At 37.5% G+C, this 19,025-nt stretch overlaps 4 protein-coding genes across 10 annotated transcripts; 1 reads left to right on the top strand and 3 right to left on the bottom strand.

The window, feature by feature from the left end:
* Nucleotides 1-429: 429 nt before the first annotated feature.
* Nucleotides 430-7,592, bottom strand: LOC143353476 (caspase-1). 2 transcript variants are annotated; one of them, XM_076786848.1, is made up of 6 exons: nucleotides 7,420-7,592; nucleotides 4,708-4,853; nucleotides 4,377-4,624; nucleotides 4,030-4,208; nucleotides 2,904-3,078; nucleotides 430-2,801 (listed from the first exon to the last, which is right to left on the bottom strand). In XM_076786848.1, exons 1-6 carry the CDS (start codon nucleotides 7,555-7,557, stop codon nucleotides 2,557-2,559), a joined length of 1,131 nt encoding a protein of 376 aa, XP_076642963.1. In that variant the 5' UTR covers nucleotides 7,558-7,592; the 3' UTR covers nucleotides 430-2,556. The 2 variants fall into 2 exon arrangements, with proteins under 2 accessions (XP_076642963.1, XP_076642964.1); XM_076786849.1 differs by having other exon boundaries at nucleotides 2,904-3,039.
* Nucleotides 7,593-9,075: 1,483 nt separating this feature from the next.
* LOC143353473 (heparan-alpha-glucosaminide N-acetyltransferase) lies at nucleotides 9,076-13,663 on the top strand. 6 transcript variants are annotated; one of them, XM_076786843.1, is made up of 12 exons: nucleotides 9,076-9,182; nucleotides 10,217-10,459; nucleotides 11,034-11,161; nucleotides 11,234-11,340; nucleotides 11,419-11,534; nucleotides 11,597-11,694; nucleotides 11,760-11,867; nucleotides 11,947-12,199; nucleotides 12,279-12,576; nucleotides 12,688-12,812; nucleotides 12,936-13,119; nucleotides 13,197-13,663. In XM_076786843.1, exons 2-12 carry the CDS (start codon nucleotides 10,322-10,324, stop codon nucleotides 13,373-13,375), a joined length of 1,734 nt encoding a protein of 577 aa, XP_076642958.1. In that variant the 5' UTR covers nucleotides 9,076-9,182; nucleotides 10,217-10,321; the 3' UTR covers nucleotides 13,376-13,663. The 6 variants fall into 6 exon arrangements, with proteins under 6 accessions (XP_076642958.1, XP_076642960.1, XP_076642959.1 ...); XM_076786845.1 differs by lacking the exon at nucleotides 9,076-9,182 and adding an exon at nucleotides 9,575-9,760 and having other exon boundaries at nucleotides 12,294-12,576; XM_076786844.1 differs by lacking the exon at nucleotides 9,076-9,182 and adding an exon at nucleotides 9,580-9,760 and having other exon boundaries at nucleotides 11,419-11,522.
* On the bottom strand, nucleotides 13,303-15,701 carry LOC143353475 (DNA polymerase beta). Its single transcript, XM_076786847.1, has 6 exons — nucleotides 15,376-15,701; nucleotides 14,979-15,178; nucleotides 14,749-14,909; nucleotides 14,377-14,671; nucleotides 13,933-14,128; nucleotides 13,303-13,851 (listed from the first exon to the last, which is right to left on the bottom strand). Exons 1-6 carry the CDS (start codon nucleotides 15,440-15,442, stop codon nucleotides 13,757-13,759), a joined length of 1,014 nt encoding a protein of 337 aa, XP_076642962.1. The 5' UTR covers nucleotides 15,443-15,701; the 3' UTR covers nucleotides 13,303-13,756.
* A 192-nt stretch (nucleotides 15,702-15,893) lies between these two features.
* Mppe (Metallophosphoesterase) lies at nucleotides 15,894-18,873 on the bottom strand. Its single transcript, XM_076786839.1, has 7 exons — nucleotides 18,512-18,873; nucleotides 17,968-18,177; nucleotides 17,583-17,745; nucleotides 17,379-17,510; nucleotides 17,171-17,305; nucleotides 16,793-17,024; nucleotides 15,894-16,712 (listed from the first exon to the last, which is right to left on the bottom strand). Exons 1-7 carry the CDS (start codon nucleotides 18,532-18,534, stop codon nucleotides 16,540-16,542), a joined length of 1,068 nt encoding a protein of 355 aa, XP_076642954.1. The 5' UTR covers nucleotides 18,535-18,873; the 3' UTR covers nucleotides 15,894-16,539.
* Between the last annotated feature and the right edge of the window lie 152 nt (nucleotides 18,874-19,025).

Raw genomic sequence — 19,025 nt, 5'->3', positions numbered from 1 at the left:
TGTTGCAGCGAGATCGAACGACGGAACAAAACGAAAAAAAAAAATAGAGAGATAAGGGAAAACATAGAGGAGGGGGTGAGAGGGAACGCGAGGGAGGCATGAAATTGTAGATCAAGATGAAGCGACGCCGACAGAAGAGGCTCGGAAGGGAAAAACCATCTTCGATGGACCACAGAAAGAACTAAGAATATTCCTCGCGTTAAATAATTCCGTCGCTCGGAACGCTTTCAGCCTCGTGTTCCGTGGCCAGGATCGATCTCCCAGGATATTATTTGCCAGGAGCTGTTCGCCGCTTGCAAATCGAGCCTGGAACGTGTTTAGCGAACTTTCCTGCCGCTCCATAAATTCTGCGAGTAGAATTTCTCTTGCATTTCTACTGCATCACATAGAATCCTTCTAAAAATGTGTGAAACACAGCTACACGGGCTCGGATATTACAAAAAAATTGTTTTTATTGTTTTTATAAAATCTTACAAAACATTGTACTTAGAACATCAGTCAAAAGAAAGCAAATCTACTTTTGTGTATTGTACAGCCTACTGACAATTATCCTTAATGATATATTCAAGATGACGACATTTTCTTATCACTCATTCCTAAACAAGTAATGTAATTTACACGTAAATGATGGCGTTTTCTTAAATTATTAGAGGTATTCCGAGAAATCAAAGCAGAAATTATTGTGGTTGTGGAAAATTAAATATATTATGTTTTTGTGCTCCCTACTCTGGACGCTCGTTCCTACGAATCATCCGAGCAAATCTCAGCCGGGACTCATCAGCCGGATTACGATTATCCTAACTAATAAATCAGCCATTTGTAAACGGCATGCGTGAATCATCTATTTGAAGCGTCGTGGGCCGTCATCCGTCATGAGCCAGGACAGAGAAAATTAAGTTATTAACGTACTCTCGTACATCTATCACAGTGGGACGATCCGCACGAGGCATTTGAGCCGCCATTTGTCGAGCTATTTGAAGTAGTCGCTTAATGCTTTTACGCGTTGGATAGTTCGAACGATTTACATCTAATGGTTTACACCTAATTTGTCTGTTCGAGGAGCCGCGACGCGGCCATCTTGAATTTCAAGCGCACGTTTCCTGCCTGCGAACTATCGCTGTTATAAATTATCGGTATCGAATGTACATACATTAGCAATACTTCCTTTAATTGTATAGATCAATTGTAGGTACTATAGAAAGTTTCACGTTGATTACTAAAGCCTCTCGTGCGACGGTGGGAGGAAGAAAAGAAAACGTAGAATTAAAGTCGCACTATGTCCGGAGGAAATCGATCTTTAATATTCGTTGAGTGGAACTGAATCTTTCCCCAAAAAACTGCGAAAAAGAAACTTACGTTTTTCATGTCGTAAAAGTCTCAGAAGCTGTCGACAATGAAAATGTTAAAAAATTGATATGGATATTTTTGGGATCCTTAAATTAAAATACTAAATTCAACCAGAGCTTTCAATAGAAGGCTCTATTAAAAAATGAAATTTGTTTTTTTTTGGAATTTTTACACTTAACCTTTTTAGCCGTTCGATAACCTAGAGAAGTCAACTTTTTTTTTTAGATTTTCACAGAATGCAGAGATCGCGACTTCAGAGAATCTACTGGACCGACTTAAAAAGACCTAACTAATTTAAAGAATGCTTCGTACTAAATGAACCCTTGTGCGAGCAACCGGACAGTCAATCCTGTATTTTCTTCAGCATTTTTTCAATACTGAAATTTCGAAGTTAACCATGTCGGTTTGCCACAAGAGCGTTAAAGGGTGAAATGATTTTTTATGGTATTAGCTAGATGATCTCCTTAACACTCAACCTATGAAATACAAAGCGTGACTTGTGTATGCAACCTTATAAGGGTGAGAAGATTGAGTATGATTAGAAGTCTACTCAATCGTTTCCTATGAAAGCGTGCTTACAATTTCAATAGTGATCAAACAGACATGGTCATTTGACCGTGATGGGTTTAGTGTTAAGACTATACTTGAGGGGACGTCCTATTAACACTTTATCTACCGGCAGCTTCTTAACAAGATTTTCAATAATTGCACTGTAATAAAAGCAAGCTTAAAAATTACCATTTGTCCAACAATCCCAAACGAGATCATTCCATTGTTTTACTGGAGGTGAATTGTTTACGATTGAAGCTGCTATTGCCGTTAAAGGATCTATTAAGCCCTTGCACTACGATCTATTTTGTTACAATGATTGCAACTTCTTTGACGTTTATAATTTACTAGGGAAAAATAAAGTTTATATTTATTGTACACCTACGTATTCTCCAGTGACTGCATATTGGCCACAATAAAATAGAATTTCATTTCAATTTAGAGGAAATTGACTGATAATGCCTAAAAAAAAGAAAAAACATACATATTCAACAGATTCTGTTCGAAGTCTCCATTACGAGTCTGGCTCGATGTTATAGTGCAAAGGGTTAAAAAATCCTCTGCCACAGACGGTGGATTAAAAAATTTTTTAAATTTTTCAAAATTATAACCACCGATAGATAATGCGTGAAATGTGTTAACATTAAGGATTCGCCTCGACTACGCAGTCTTATCCTTCTTGGTAAAAAGAAGTTTCCTGGTCAACGTGGACGTTGTTGAAGGCATCTGCTTCTGCTCGTGTTTGTCGGGCAAATGGTGAACGGATTTGTACTCGTTGGCAACAAGACGGGCAGTTACGGTCATCATCTCGGCCAAATCGTGGGTCTGCCAGTGCTCCTCTATCACCTCGCACAATTGTTGCACGTAGACGGTGCCTTCGGTGGTGCTACGCCACGAGTAGAAACCTTTCGAACAGGAAATAATATGTTAGCTGCGACGTGCTTCAACCTGGTAAGGGCGGAGGGCTGAAAAGGGGTTGAAGTTTCGACTAATCGGCGGAAGTTTACCGTCCACAGTGCTGTGTGCGATCAGGAAGTCCGCGTGGGTGGGAATTTTGTAGGAAACTATGGCGACCGAGTCTGTCTCCGAGTACCCTGCATTGTACACCCCAACGCCGCTGTCGTAACTATCGCCCCTGCAAGCCTGCAAACCGACATATATATCATCAGGTTTCTCCGCAGCCTAATAACTAGACTGCGGATCCTTCTGCATGCTCGAATCTTCGAAGAGTATTTCAATCATATCGTCTTCAGACACCACTTCTTCATTTCTATCCGCTAAATATGAGATACGGTAGAAATATTGGACACCAATTACCCTTGACCAATACTGATACTCTTAAGAATGGTTGTACGTCACATATTATATCGACTAAAACACCTTTCCTTAGCGAAAAGTCAGCGCCCGCTCTAGGGGGACAACAACCCGGGCATTCGCCCGGGGCGCCAAAATTTAGGGGCGCCATTTTGGCTTTGGCTGTAAGTGTAAGAAAAATATTGATGTTTTAAATATTCAGCTAATAGAAAATTTCTGGCTGCCCTTGCCAGACGATTTTGCTAAAAAAAAAAGGTCATTTTGTTCAGCGCGGTGCTTAGTGCTTAAAAAGGGGCGGCAATTTGTTTTTTTGCCCGGGGCGTCGTAACCGCTAGAGCGGGCCCTGGAAAAGTGTCGCTAAGCCAGCGTCGCCAGATTAAGACTTCTCTCCCACTCTACCCCTCCCCTTCTACGACGCTTTTCCCCTACGCTTCCGCCAGGGCCCGGTCACGTGACGCATTTCCTCTCTATCATACATATGTCACAATGTCACGTGACTAATCCGGCTCTGGCAGAGAGAGGGTTACTTTTTCCCCTGAATTCGTGCTCCCTCCCCTCATCTGGCGACACTGATTCACCGTGCTAGAAAGTTTTTACACTTGCTTTTAAAGGTATATTCTGGTTCATTTTAAATTGTAAATTGCACTATAATCATCGTACTATTAGTATGTCAATGGACATTTGAAGTTCACAGGAAATGCCACAAATATGTCGGTAAAAGTTTCGTAAAAATAATATTTAAAAACAGAGAGGATCTATAATAGCGAGCACAATTGAGAAATTTCATCTCGAAGATGAATGTGTGACCTATCGACTTACTTGCACGAAGAAAAGCTTCGGTTTTCCGACCAGCGTTTGACAATGATCCCCGGTAAACTTTTGCCAGACGGTTTTCAGAGAGTACGGACAATCCTTCGAGTACAATGTGTCGCTAGTAGTACCGTGAGTCAGTATGAACATGCAAAAGCAGTCGTTGTCTTTGTGATCCTCCTCGCTCACTGCAAATGATGGCGTTCATTCAAAATTCGTTGCTCAACAAATTCTTTCTTGTCCTGCATCGCGAAACTATAGCTCTTTGTACGAAACAAAAATTTTCAGAAGTAACTGTAATAAATGTTTTTATATGAGCTCTGTAAATATATAGCCATTCCAAAGAAGAGAGTTACGTCTTTTAGCTGTGTCCATGATCTGTTCGGTAGTCAGATCATCGTGGGTGATCACATCGAAGCCTAGCACGTTTTGGAAAACTGACGTGATCTTCAGGACGTCGACCTCGGACCCTTTCCGGTTCCAGTCCGGTCCCATCTCGAATTTTCTGTGATTGAGTATCACGCACCTGCCTCGCCTCTTATGATTCATATTATAATGCGTGTCGTCCTTCATGACCGGCGATTTCACCAGGATAGTTGGCTTGCTACAACGTAGGCAGAACTTTAACTAACTTTTTTTTTCTAATTTTGAAAAATTTTGAAACTTTTTTTTGAAAAATTCTCTTACTGAGGGTGTCTACTAATATGATCATCCTCGTCCTGGCGAGGACTGTAAAACATTGAAGTATCTGTGGAATCGCTATCTTTCGAGTTCCTCGTGGAAGCTTGGTCCATTGATCCGGAAGTGGATGTCGCGTGGCGAACCATGGAACGCTGGAAGTCAAGAATGAAGAAGTATAGAAACGTTGATGCTAGTATGAATATTTGGTCACGAAAGATGCGCGTAGGTTTCTTGACAGACACGTGCTCTTACAACTCTGATCACTGTTGAGCTGTTTCGACTACTCGAAACAGTAGGTTCGAACAGCTTTGAACGTTCGAAGCGGCAATTAGAAGCCTAATCTGACGTGATTCACTTTGCATGATCGATTTATGAAAAATGCCGAAAGATTGCAGTTTCCGCCGTCAGACGACGCAATGTAGGAATAAAAGCACCTGTGTCTTATCTGTCAAGGTGCATCGATTATCGTTCAACGCATCATTTTTCCAGAAGCGTGAATCTTCGGTGCATCGATCGAGGGTGATCACCGTTTATCAGGGGAACGTGCCGATTTATCGCAAAACTATGACCAATACGATAAGACCGTATCATCAGATAAACCTTGAATAGAGGATTGTTGGGATCGATAGAATTGAACAATCGTGATTTCGTCGCGTGTGCTATCGGTCTTGTATCCGGAACTTTGGTTTTGAGTAGTTGAATATATTCGATTCTATTTAGCGCTGTTAATCACCGTCCCCTTCTATTGTTACTACGGCACTTCATTGTCTTGGTATCTTTCTAGGTCACTTCCTTATCGCAACAGCACCTTATTGTTTAGGTGTACCGTGCATCCTGTTTTTCTTTCTTTTTGTCGTCGCACGGTATCACGAGGAAAAACTCGATCTTTCGTCTAGGAGAGATTCTAAGTTGGCCGGATACATCGTGGAAGAGGCGACCGATGAAGAGATAATCAAAGTCCCGAGACGCGACCAGCAAAAATTAGATCGCGAGCTTGCATTTCGTCTTTGGAGCAAGATCGACGAACTCAGACACAGTCCTGCAACTAATTGTTGCAAGTAGTCGCCAACATAATATTGGCGGGCGAAAATATTTTCCTTCTAATCCATATTAACACGTTCGCCACCACCATTTTCTTCAATGCTTATGTTTGATTAAATGAAACGTATCTTCTTTGTGAAATATTAATTTAAGAAACGAATCTCATACACTCCACGAATGTTACGCTTGTTCTATGACTTTAAATAACAACGTGCACAAAATGAAATTTGACTAGTTGTATTTAAACTACGACACTGTGGACGTCACACGTGTGTGACGGTGATAGCGAACGTGTTAACGCTTTCATTGCCATCTTATCATATTACTTGGCCAACCTTGACCATCAATGTTTGTATTGATATATTTGTTCGAATGAACGTCTCAGTTTTCATTTTATCCAATTTTTAGCGTAAATAAAAATAGTTCGGTTACGCTGCCTATTCGCTTCAAAATGGACGGGACCAAAGGGCCGAGAAAATGGCCGCTATGAAGCGATACGAGATTGAGACAAATTCTCTATTTCCTCTTCACTTTCTGCGAATTTTCAGATCGAGCATGTTTTTCACAGTGATGAAAGGAACTTCAGAAGAGAAATTATTTTTAATCAATATTCTTCGGACTCGGAGCACTATCCTCGTGTGTTCGATGAATTTCTTCAGTGATAAAATCTGCATTACGCAACAATCAGGATTAATTTGCGATCGAGAGAGTAAGGCGCGTGAGTCATTGGAAACTATGGTTTTCCAGAAGTTAATGAAATAGGCAACTCGAGAAATCGCGGCATATTGCGAATCTTCGGAAATCATTTCTCAAAAAAAAAAAAAAAATATGATTTAAAGAAATCTAATCCTGTTTCATTTTCTCTTAAAACAATGTAATTGTATCTGCTTCGTGCAGTTTCTAGCGGAAAGATAATTAATCATGTAGCAAGCGTACAAAAATAAACCGAACAATAGAGCGTAAAAATTGTGAAACATTTTATCAAGTGTTTTCAAAACAGTCATTCGATTAATTCTTCTCAAATTATTTCAATAAAGGCTACACGTAAACAAAAACAACAAAACAATCGTTCACCTTTGTCTATGAATCAACAACACATATTGATGATATCAAGGTGATAAAAATAGTTTCGCTGGTGAACCGTTAGTAGTCTATGAATCATCCTCGCACGTGACATCACATTACTTTTTACGCAGTTTATTGAAACATTGTTGCAACAGAGTATCGGCGTTCTGCTATAAATACCGAGTTATTTTATTTCAAAAATTTGTAACTTTCAGCAAAGTCTTGCAATTCTCTACCCACATAAAACTCGTGAAAACTATGAAACCTGGCAATTGTCCAACCAAATGAGACTCGACAAATGATCTTTAAATCCCTGCACTTTTTTAAATATTCACATAGAAGCGAGTAGAGATCACTATATAAATATGAATAAATAAATATTTATATAGAAGCGAGTAGAGTATAGATCACTTTCGATTTCACTTTCAATGAACAAAATTCAACGAAGAACTAAAAGAATTTCTGAAACGAAGCAACGTAACGATTAGAGGATCAGAGACACTACGAACACCTGTGAAACCCTTCTTTTCAGAAATGCGAGCTTCCCCAGAAGAAAGATTTTCTTTCTCAGCGGATAGAAACTAAGTAAAATACATTAAGTAAACGAATTACTTGATCGTCCATGGTGTTCCTAGAGTCCTTGTCCCGTGGCTGTTGAAGTCGTCGATCTACTGCACCAAACAACCGACTTGAGAGGATAGCTATGGCGGTCCGGGTGAACGAAAGTACACAGAAAAAGAAGACAACCATCGTTTCTTTACTGACCGCGAACCGATTTTGATATGTGCTCGTGGGCACATGGAGCACTTAAATCATACCAGTCTTATCAATCATTATCGCGGCTTTGAGGTTTATCAGATGCGTTGCCCAGCGACTGCCGCCTATCGGGGGCTTCCTTAGTCGTGTCCGACTAAATATTTATCAGCTGGCTAACTAGTATGTGGTCAGTGAACCATTCCAATGTCAATACTTCACAGTAATCATAAAATAGCATTCCAAACCCAGAATGCGGAATTGATTATTATCTGCGCTAACGTTTTTGACGGCTTTCATCGTCATAATTAGACTGCGGATTTTATGCGTTTTTAACAAAAATGATCGGTGTGTTTTTATACGGTGTAAACATTAAAAGAGTTGAAAAACGTCATCACACTTTTTGCAACTTAATAAAACCACTAAAGAGAGAAATAAATTCCTATTTGGTTCTTATGTCTTGCAATTAATGCAAACAATTTTTATTTTGCATAAAAATCCGCAATCTAGTCGTAATTATCATAATTATTATAAATTATGATACACTGTATTTCATAGAATATAAAAATATTAATATACAAATGACCTGTATCAATTGCAAGCGACAGAAGGAAGATATTAGGGGTTGTTCTGTATGTAAATGTGAAAGAAAAATATTGTACATCAATGATAAAAGGCGCGGGACAAGTAAAAAATTCTTTCCTTCTTTAACAATTTTAATAAGTTCTCTTAATCTTTTCACTATTTTAAATTGTACCCATCTCGCAGACTAATCATAAAATATGGAAAAGTGACATTGTTGCAGAGGACGTTCTCCGGATGTCATGCTGTGCGAGATCACGGATGTCACTCATATATCACGCAAGTAGTGGACGTGTATTAATCCTGAAACATGGGCACAGTAGAATCAAGCAGCATTGGGAAGACAGGTTCAACCATGTCACGCGTACGTGACATTGGTTGGTAACCGATGGTTGGTCAACAATGGTAGACTGGATAACTACCTTATCGACCTAAAAATTATTGGAACCACAGACGAGGTACAGGCACAGACGAGGTACAGGAGTAGACCAATCACCCAATGTATTTTTTTGTCTCACGTCCGCGGGGCTCTAGACTCTAGAGCCCCGCGGATATACCTATTAGGTATATGGTCTAAGCTTCTCGTGGATCTAGTTGCAACATTTATCGTTCGTCAGCATAGAAGGCGTAAGAAATCTAGTTGTTGTTAATGATGTCGTTATTTCAGATCGTGAGACACGAAACCCCATAGAGTGATTGGTCTACTCCTATCCTATACCTTGTCTGCGCCTGCATCATTAGCAGCGGATTCCAGATAATGCAGGTTCTGGTCCAGGCTAAAAAGTTGATGCAGGTTCTGTTCCAGGCTAAAAAGATGATGCAGGTTCTGTTCCAGACTAAAAAGTTGATGCAGAAAAGTGGTAACACTAAACCCCGAGCGTGAGCACTCTCCTTTCCTCTCTGGTAGTAATCCTTGTTAGCCCTCTTGGTCTCTAATACTCCTAGCCCTAATTATCCTCTGCCCTTCTGCCAACGTCTGTTTGAACTTTTCTGCGTTAGTGTATTTTACCTCGTTCTTCCTATCCTCTAGGGAAGATAAGGTAAAAATTTAGAAGTCGTTGAAACTGCAAGAACCTTCGAGGTCACAAAAAAAACATTAACATTACTGGAAACCAAAGATAATTTAAATTCAAATCATTCAATTGAATATAACCGTTGATTGCAATTCAAAGAAACAATATCCAATCGTGAATGATGCGCGCAGATCAATTTATTATACAGGATTCAAAAGACGCTCGGTTTGTCAAAGCGATTTAAAGTATTCTTGCAACATCATTCTGTGAATTTGCATCGAATTGAACGTGGGACACGGTATAAATATTGTAGTACCTAACCGTTCGAAAGAATAAGCATTGTGCAGTCAAGATGTAAATACTGGTAAATATATTTCGATGACGTCACAAGACATTTTCACGGTTTTGTTCGCGCCGTTCTTCGTCACAGAGCTTGCGTTTCGCTGCATGTCGCTATTTTTTCGCGAAACATAAGACGTTGTTCTGCGTTGTACAGGAAGTTACACGGATAACAGGACCGAAGTTATTATTCCAACTTGTCGATGAATCGTAAGCGTCCGGTAATGTTTGGTTGTCGATGAATTCGTATATAAACTACGCACTCGGTAAGTGTAAGGATTTGCGTTCCTGTATTTTTCTATCCATAGTATTGAAAGTAGGGGAAGTACCGCTATGTGCAACGTTTCTCCTTTTTGCGAGCGACATATTGGACAGCAATGTAATGTTTGATAAGAGTAGCCTTTTCTTTCCTATGCATTTCAATTACGCAATTCTCCGAGTGACGCATACTATGTACGTCGATTTTCTCGATTATTGACAGCCACGCTCGCCGAGATTATGGCGTTTACAACTATCTGCCTCTCATTCGTTCTTGAATCGTCATTTGTATTCGTGCTTCGTGCCCGTTAATCGGGTGAATGTCAGCGACAGACAACATTATGTTGTTCTACCGTTTCGTGGAAATGTTGTATCAACGGCATCAATGAAGAGAAAAAGAGTCCTTATCGACAACGACGATTTCTATCCATTGACTAAGATTTCACGTGCTGATTTGATTTCAGAGATGTGACTGTCTCATGGGTCGAGTGAAGTTAATATCTCTGAAACTATTGTTTGACATTTGGGTATAAGCAGTAGAAGTTTCATATACCCAAGTGTTTCTCAAAATGGACTTGACAAGTGGAAATTCATATGAATGCCCTGATGCCAGTAAGCCGCTGGATATAGACGAAGCTTGCTTCAGCATTTTAAATTTGTACAATGCTTCGGTTCACTTTTACTCTGTCGCATGGGAAGCTTATTGGGTAAGCATTTATAGTCTCATAAGAAATGTATGCCCTCTGGATTATATGTGTATTTCGATATAGGTTTAATTAGTAAAATACTTTCTTTAACATTAGTAAAACTCCATTTGAATACAGTAGATACTGTTACTGTCTCATAACGTGAAACTTGGGTTGGCACAGGGACAAGGGGAGCAAAGCTTACCATCACGCGATGCGATACACTTGAAGTAGTAGTAGAAATCTTAGTGAATAGCGAAATGTATGCAACTCGACCGTGTGTGCTTGACCAGTCAGTTTCTTTGAAAGTTCCTTTCGCATTCCTTCTGAGTACCACTTTATGAGACAGCAACGATACTCACTCATTGCATGACAATGAGACCTGAATTTCAGGCGAGATCTGAGGTTATAACCATGAACGAGGTATCATAAAGAATGGACATTTGATTGGGCGTACAATGAGCAAGAACCTACTGTATTTGTTTTGTCTGTCTTCTTGTCTGCGTTTGCTCGTCTCCTCTAATGTCTCTTGATATAAACAAAATGATATTCGTATCGATTCATTGCAGACATGTACATTAACAATTGTTTCTAGGGTATTGGTAAACAACAAGCTATACTACCACCAGAAAGCAATACAAGTTTAATAGTAAGCACAAAACACCCATTACACATGTATTATGGAGTTCAAAACTCAGGATCCAAGTACTTGGAGTATTGTCAGTTAGTATCTGTAACTGTTTAATCCTTCAACAGCAATCTTGTACAACAGATTTATTAATAATGTCATTTCAGTACAACATATAACTTTGGAGAGCATGGTAGTTATGGATGGAATATATCAGATGAGAAATTATGTTCCAACATTTATGTCATACGTGAACCAACAAAGAATTATCTTCGTAAGTTGTGTTTCGTAATAATGTAATAGACAACAAACTATCGAGTATTCATTAACTCGCGATTAATTTTTTTTTCAGCGATCATTGCAGCTTTTATGATATATATTTTAGTTATGATTGTTTGGTCAATGTCAAAGGTCATTATACGAGTGATAAAAGGAAAATTGTCACCTGATAACGCAGTTAGTATAAGCGTAAGTAACTAGATAAATTGTTGTTAACGTATTCATTTATCATTTATTCAACCGTACTTCAGGATTTGGATAGACTTCAGGAGACAGAAAGTGCAACTGTTCCAGCAGTCAGAACCACAAAATCCAGTACGAGAATACAGTCCGTGGATACGTTCCGAGGGTAAGTTTTGCACAAATCCTACCCGATTTCTTTTTTCATTTATAATGTCAATTGTTTTGTTGCAGAATTGCTGTACTATTGATGATATTCGTCAACAATGGTGGAGGTCAATATGTCTGGTTTAATCACAGTGCATGGTTTGGACTGACTGTAGCAGACTTGGTACTTCCTTGGTAAGTTACAGTCAGCTGTTAATTTCAAACCATATTATCCAGCTGGTACTGTGCGATGAACTCCACAATAAATTCACAGGTTCGCGTGGACCATGGGTTTAACGATAGCGATATCGAAGCGTGCAGAACTTCGTATTACAACTTCCCGTATAAAAATAACTTTACGTTGTCTTCAACGAGCAGTGATATTAATATTTCTCGGATTAATAATAAACTCCATATATAGTAAATCCTTGAACGAGCTTCGTTTTCCCGGTGTCCTTCAATTACTGGCTGTAACGTACTTCGTGTGCGCCACGCTAGAAATAATCTTCATGAAACCATATTCTCAGGTTTGCATATAATTTATTATTTTCGAACAGTAGAACCTCTTTGCCTGAACAATGGATATCTATATACATTACTTGTTAGGATACCTTGCTCCAGTTTGGTCGATTTGCGTCGTTTCACGATATAATAGACAGCTGGCCCCAGTGGCTAATTATGGGAACCATCGTGGCCACTCACACTCTCATCACTTTCCTTCTGCCTGTACCAAACTGTCCGAAGGGTTACTTTGGACCTGGTGGTGAATTGGATCATCGCGGAAAGTATATGAACTGTACCGCTGGCGCGGCTGGCTACATAGACAGATCAGTCTTTGGAAGTCATATGTACTCTAAGACATCAGATCCTGTCTATGGTACTACTTTACCTTACGATCCCGAAGGTATGATAGTCAAATAACACTTTACGCATTGAATGCCACAAGTTTCATTTATTTCTTTCGTAGAAGCGATCTGCACTATTAACCCTTTGCGATCTGCATTATTAATTTCAGGATTAATGAACACTATATCAGCTATTTTGATTGTCTATTTGGGTGTTCATGCTGGCAAGATTCTATTACTCTTCTACCAGTACAATTTCCGAATTATTAGATGGTTGCTATGGGCAGTGGTCACGGTGAGCAAATCTTATATAACTTTGGAGTCAACTCCAATATAACTTTTAGAATCAAAAATCGGTTTCCAAAATGTTGGCTTCAAACGAATCTCAGACACGGTGGTATAAATGCATTCTTTTTAGGGCATCATCGCTGGAATTCTATGTAATTTTGAGAGGCAGGGAGGTGCTATTCCAATCAGCAAAAAGATGATGAGCTTGTCCTTCGTTTTGTCTACTTCCAGTTTCGCTTTCTTGTTGTTCGCGTTTTTGTATTTTCTTATCGATTACAGACAATTCTGGACCGGAGCTCCGTTTATCTACGCTGGTAAGTGTTCGAAATTATGCGACCGAAAAGTGGATGAATAGACATGATTAAATATTAACGTGGTATACTTGTTGTAGGTGCGAATCCAATTTTCCTTTATGTAGGTCACTTGTTAACGAGAAAGTTATTCCCGTGGTGGTGGCACTTGTCTTATCGCACACACGGGACATTTTTAGCTATGAATTTATGGACAACAATATTATGGACGATAGCCGCTTACTTACTATATCGGAAGGACATTATTATAACTGTATAAAAAGTATACTCGCATCAGTATGATATTATAGATTTACGACTGCCCACGTATCGCGACAGGAACACGATACTTTTGTTACTTTTACATAATTAACATTTGAATAAGAAACAAGTACCGAGTTTTGTAATCACAAGCACAGAACAGTGTGCGAACAGAACGAAACCGGTGCGTCAAACAACTGTTAACATAGTAGTTAACCAAAAATAAATTTGCGGATAATCATTTTACCTTTGATGATTATCTAAAATGATGTATTTTATTTTTATAAATAAAGACAACGTAAATGTATTCATCATATAATACATTTCCATAACGAAAGACGGAATGATAGACAAACTACTAGTAGAAAAAAGTGGACGAATGGGTCACAGATTTTTTCATTTAAGCATCTCGATCTTTTGGTTCTTTGTATGTCAATCCCAGAATGCGGAAGACATCTCTCTCCGATGTTATTTTTTCCGCTTCTCCCGGCAATCCTACGGTGAAATAAATCTGTTAATGCTGTATTTAAATCGCTGAAAATATTATCGGTACATTCTCTTTTTTTTTTGGCTCACCTTCAGTAGTGAGACGTCTCAATGTATATTCGTTTAAAGTATACTTCTTTTCTAAAGCATGAGCTCTCATATTTTTATTAAAAAGATCACTTCCAGTGAAATAAAGAACAGCGCAATAATATTGATTATAAGGTGCCAGTCTGATGTCAAGTCTTCTATAAGGTTTGCTGCGATCGTCTGGAATTTTACAGACGCCCTACAAATAAAATAAATTAGCTTATGATTGTCATAATATTATACTCTTTCGTAAAAAGAAACGTAAAGTGTGGTCCAGTTTAGTTTCATAACATGTAGTCAACTCAAGTTAACACTGTTATGACCATCTGTGATTTTTAGGTCTCTCCTTTAGCAAAACAAACCATGATACGATAACAAACACTGAATTAAATAAAAAAAAAGAGTCAATATATTTAAATATCAGTGCCCTGCAGATAATTAACACACCATAAATTTTGTTGCTCCAAGAGATATTGTATCAGTAATTAATTTTTTCTTCTCAAGGAGTTCAACAATATCTTTTAGGAGCGAAACTTTTTTCTTTGAATCTTTCTCTTTGGATGAGTATGTTGGATGTGTTATCAGGACATCAATGTCTCCACTTTCCTCTCTACCACGTCTGTAACTGCCACAAACAGTTACAATATACTCATCATCCAGCTTTCTGATAGCATCTTTCATGATCTGTTCACATCGCTCTATCTCTTCTCTAGGAATTCTTTTCTCAAAGTCTTCAAAGTATCTGGAAAAAGAAATGATTATCAAAATGATAAATATAATCTTGCAAATAGCAGTTCCTCTAATTTTCGATTGCCTTACTTCAGACCAATTTTCTGATGGTGATTGAGTTTACTCTGGTGTTTCTTTAAATCATCTATGGTTTTCATCCCATCGTCCACCAATTCCTTTGCTTTTGCAGGCCCAATACCAGACACTCTTGTCAACAAATTAATTGCGACATTGTTCTCATCTTTATTAATCTAAGGAAACATGAAGCTTAGGAATCCATATGGCAGTGCATTACTGAGCAAATGAATTAACGTATGTACATCTTCTAATTTCCGCAACTTCCCAGTACTAAGAAACTCGTCTATCTTTTTTGCAATTTTTTCACCAATTCCCGGCAACTTCTTTGCTGCATCTCCGCTTGTTACTCTTTCGGGTAAGCCGCTCAAAGTGCCAGCCGCTTTTCGATAAGCATTGTATTTGTAAATATTTTTGCTGACGTTCCGCTCGTAATTCGCCAACTCTGTAATTTCAGTAACAAATCATGAATGCTTTAAAAGATGAAAAACATTCGAAAAATTAAAAAATATCTGTCATGCGTGACGATCACGGTTACGATCATTCTGACGACACCAAAATAATATTAAAACCCATTACGTTTCGTAAAGATGATTATAAAATTCGTGATGGTAACAATAAATAATGCAACGATAAAATTACCCATTAAGAAGTCACATAAATCCTGATTCGGGTTTCCTGCATTGCCAGTTGCCTTTCGTTTTCCCATCGTACGTGATACAATTGTACAATGTCTTCGTAATTCCGTATAGGTATTGATCTTCACCAGTTAATTTTGCTCAGATAGTTTAAATGAGTTTATTTGGCGTTGATTCCTTTTAACCTGCTAGATTGTTTCTTAAATTTTACGTCATGATCATGCATGTTTAAATACATATTAATGAAACAACAATCCAGCGAAGTATAAGTAGTGGGCGCCAGTTGGTCGATTCACTGTGCTCCTTCTTCAAAATGAGTAGTGCGATTCTTACTATTATTGCTACATATTAATTACTACAGTTCCATCTGCATAGCAGTTATGAATAAAAGAAATAAATATCTATTTTATTCATAGAATCTGCGTTTTGTTCGTAGCAATTCAATAAATATATTTAGTTACATAATATTAAAAAAAAAGAAGAACGGTTATGGAGAAATTAGGGTATAATAATGAAGTGAAATCAAATTTCAACGCTTTATATTTATTTCGAAGAAACAGATATATACAGTTTTACACACAAATATAAATTCTCTCTTCTAAAAGGAATCCTTGCTCAACAATTTGTCAAGTTCCATTTAATTAAATAGGGTGAAACATAGTTGTTTCTTTGTCATGTTAGTTTTGTTAACTACTGTCATACACTATTTCACAAAATACAATCTACAGAGAAAAAAAAACATGATATCCCTCATGGAAATCCTGTTTGATTTTTATACGTTTCGTATTTAATACTTGCATATGCTACCGATAAACAAGTTTTGGCATCGTTTCTTATGTCAATGAATTTCTGATAAGAGTAAGAATACATCGAAGTCGATGTTTAATGTAAAACGTGAATGGGCTCATTAAAAAGGAATATTAATGTTCAAATGTTAACCATGATAATTTAGGAACATTTTCTAAGTATTTTCAGCCACGTTTGCTAGTAATTCTATTCCTCTTCAAACATTGGATCTTAAAGTGATCATCACAATGTTCATTTGGAAACTTGACACAGATGGTAGCAGAATCACATTTATTGGACGGATCTTTGTACCTCAGTTCTAATGTCAAGTTATCATTGATATTAAGTAACGGGCTTGAACTGTATTTAATTAAGTAGTGGATTAAATCGAAGACATGCGAGTATAACCGGCATGATTCTTTAAGCAGCAACTGGATATATAAAAAAAAATACTGAATATTAAAACGAATACTCCAACGTAAACATAAATCCACAAATGTGGAAATCTTCCTGGTAGCCATAAAATAGTAAATTCTACAGTCTTCTCTTGAGTATCTAAAAATGAAGGGGCAGGATTAGTTTTTAGGAAATATGTAAATCCAATACTTTAACATAAAATCATTATTTTTCTTCACCAATATAGGCTAAGCCATATCCTATATGAGGTGTACCCATTCTGTACGAACAGGTAGGCATTTCCACTTCGTGAATGTCCCCTACATCCATTCTTAATTGATACAAAGGTGATTCCTTAGGAGGTAAAATCCAAATCTCACTCAATTGGTCTGTGGCTGTATCTAAACTGATATGCATGGCTTTATGCTCGTGTGCAGTAAAAATAATTTGAGGAGACAATTCTTTCAGCACCTATTAAGGAAATGTAACTGTTAATAAAAATTTCAGGATTCTCAAATATACCGGGATTCTCGAGAATATTCGATCCTAATCCTAAATGTCAACCCGACATTTTTGGGCAAAATGAAATTAAAATTTTGTGGGCACGTAGTACATACATTTTGCACGAAAGCACCAGGCATGAACAGTAAAGGCATATGGCTGAGCACGACATTTGTTGTATTCCTCTCAGCATAATCATTAAGAAAGGCATCTTTCGGAGCTTCCGGCATTGTATGCGTCAATCTATTTACCTAGTAGAAACAATAAATATTACAATTCGTTGATCCAAATGAAAACATTTCATACAAATGCTTTCGACATTACCTTGAAAAATGTTACAGACTTGTAAACTAAGGTGTCAGGCTGTGTATACGCAAAATTAAATCTGTTGTTCATATTAAATGAGACTGAATCTTCTTCACCTCCGATATCGTTATCACCAGGCAAGTAAATTTTCTAAAAGGTAAAATTAAGCCAAGTATGATAGAAACAGGAACAGTTATTAAACACATATGATGATAGTTCTACCATTATGTGATCAGGCATGTCAAATATAGAATCTAATCTTCTCTTGTAATCTCTAAATTCTTCCGCATTAGCAATGTGTCCTTCATCCATCAAATCTCCCAGAAACACAACTACATGCGGTTGAGAATGATCCAATGCTTTTGAAAATGTCTTCTTCAAGTACCTGGAAATAAGACACTGTGGAACAAAACCGAGGTCAATTTCTAAATTTTGTTGTCAAGAGTAAAGACTTTTATCAACAAATTTATCAAGTCATTTCACGTGTCTTTGCAACATTTAATATAAATTGATTCAATCTACTTTTGACTGATTCATTGATGCGTTATAAAACAATCTTCAAAGACTCATGAAACACTCTAATTAACAGATCAATTGTTATTCATACCTATCGCTATCCCATTGTGCCACCCATGCACCAAAATAAACCTCTGTTTTTCTGCCCAGTATCTGGGGATCCGCAACAAGTAACACTTTCACACATTCTGAACATTCTCGCACGGACCACTTGAACTTTTGTATATCATAGACTAGAAACTCATTATAAAGTACAGTAGCCAATATAACAAGACCAACAGCGATCGTTCTATTCTTCAATCTACGTAACAGAACTTATTGATAGTAAAAGTGTAATAACTGTTGGGAATTATTTTGTATGTTGTGAACGATTGTTTTGACTTGGGTGTGTTTACACACTGTGTGCAGTGAAGAGGTTCAACTTAAACCACTAAAAATTTTCCAAAGAATATAAAGAAATGAAATTCTTAATTTGTTTATACAAATTTTTTACGGAAATAACAACAGAGTGTCGACATGTCATAATCAAATGGAAATGAGTCTGTCATTTCTATTATTTCCTTTCAGCAGCAGCAGAAACTAAACACAAGACAAGTTGTATATGTTATACTCATTACATAATAAATAAATTTTACCTGTTTCGTAGTAACATAGTCATGACATTTAGACTCGTCTGATATCATTAGTAATGTTAATATTGCAGTAGATCAATGCATCGTTCACTATATTGTTCGAAGCGTAAGGAACCTTTGACATGATCTCATTTTCCTATGGTACATGATAATCTAATTAACTATACAGAGGTTACGTGATTAAGAGAAGTGCACTCCCTTAAAATTCCATATTCGTAAAACTTTCGCACGACTCGAAGGAATTACGCTTCAAGTAAACCGAGGTTTGATTTTTTATCAAAAAATTAAGGAGTTACGCAAAGATTTTATTTGAACCATGGCCGGTTCGAAAAGAAACATGCGTTCGTGAAGCGCTGCATAATTTACTATATATTGCTATATATAGACAAAAATGCATTATGCGCGTCGACAATTTATCTTTTTAAATAGATGTGAGATTTCAAAATATATACTTAAAATACTGTTTCGAATAGCATTTAACAATTAATGTATTTTAAATGTAAATTATAGTTATATG

Source organism: Halictus rubicundus, chromosome 4 (assembly GCF_050948215.1).
Source record: "Halictus rubicundus isolate RS-2024b chromosome 4, iyHalRubi1_principal, whole genome shotgun sequence".
Lineage (NCBI taxonomy): Eukaryota > Metazoa > Arthropoda > Insecta > Hymenoptera > Halictidae > Halictus > Halictus rubicundus.
Note: the sequence above shows the minus strand (reverse complement) of the source record. Positions and strands in the feature narration are given on the sequence as shown.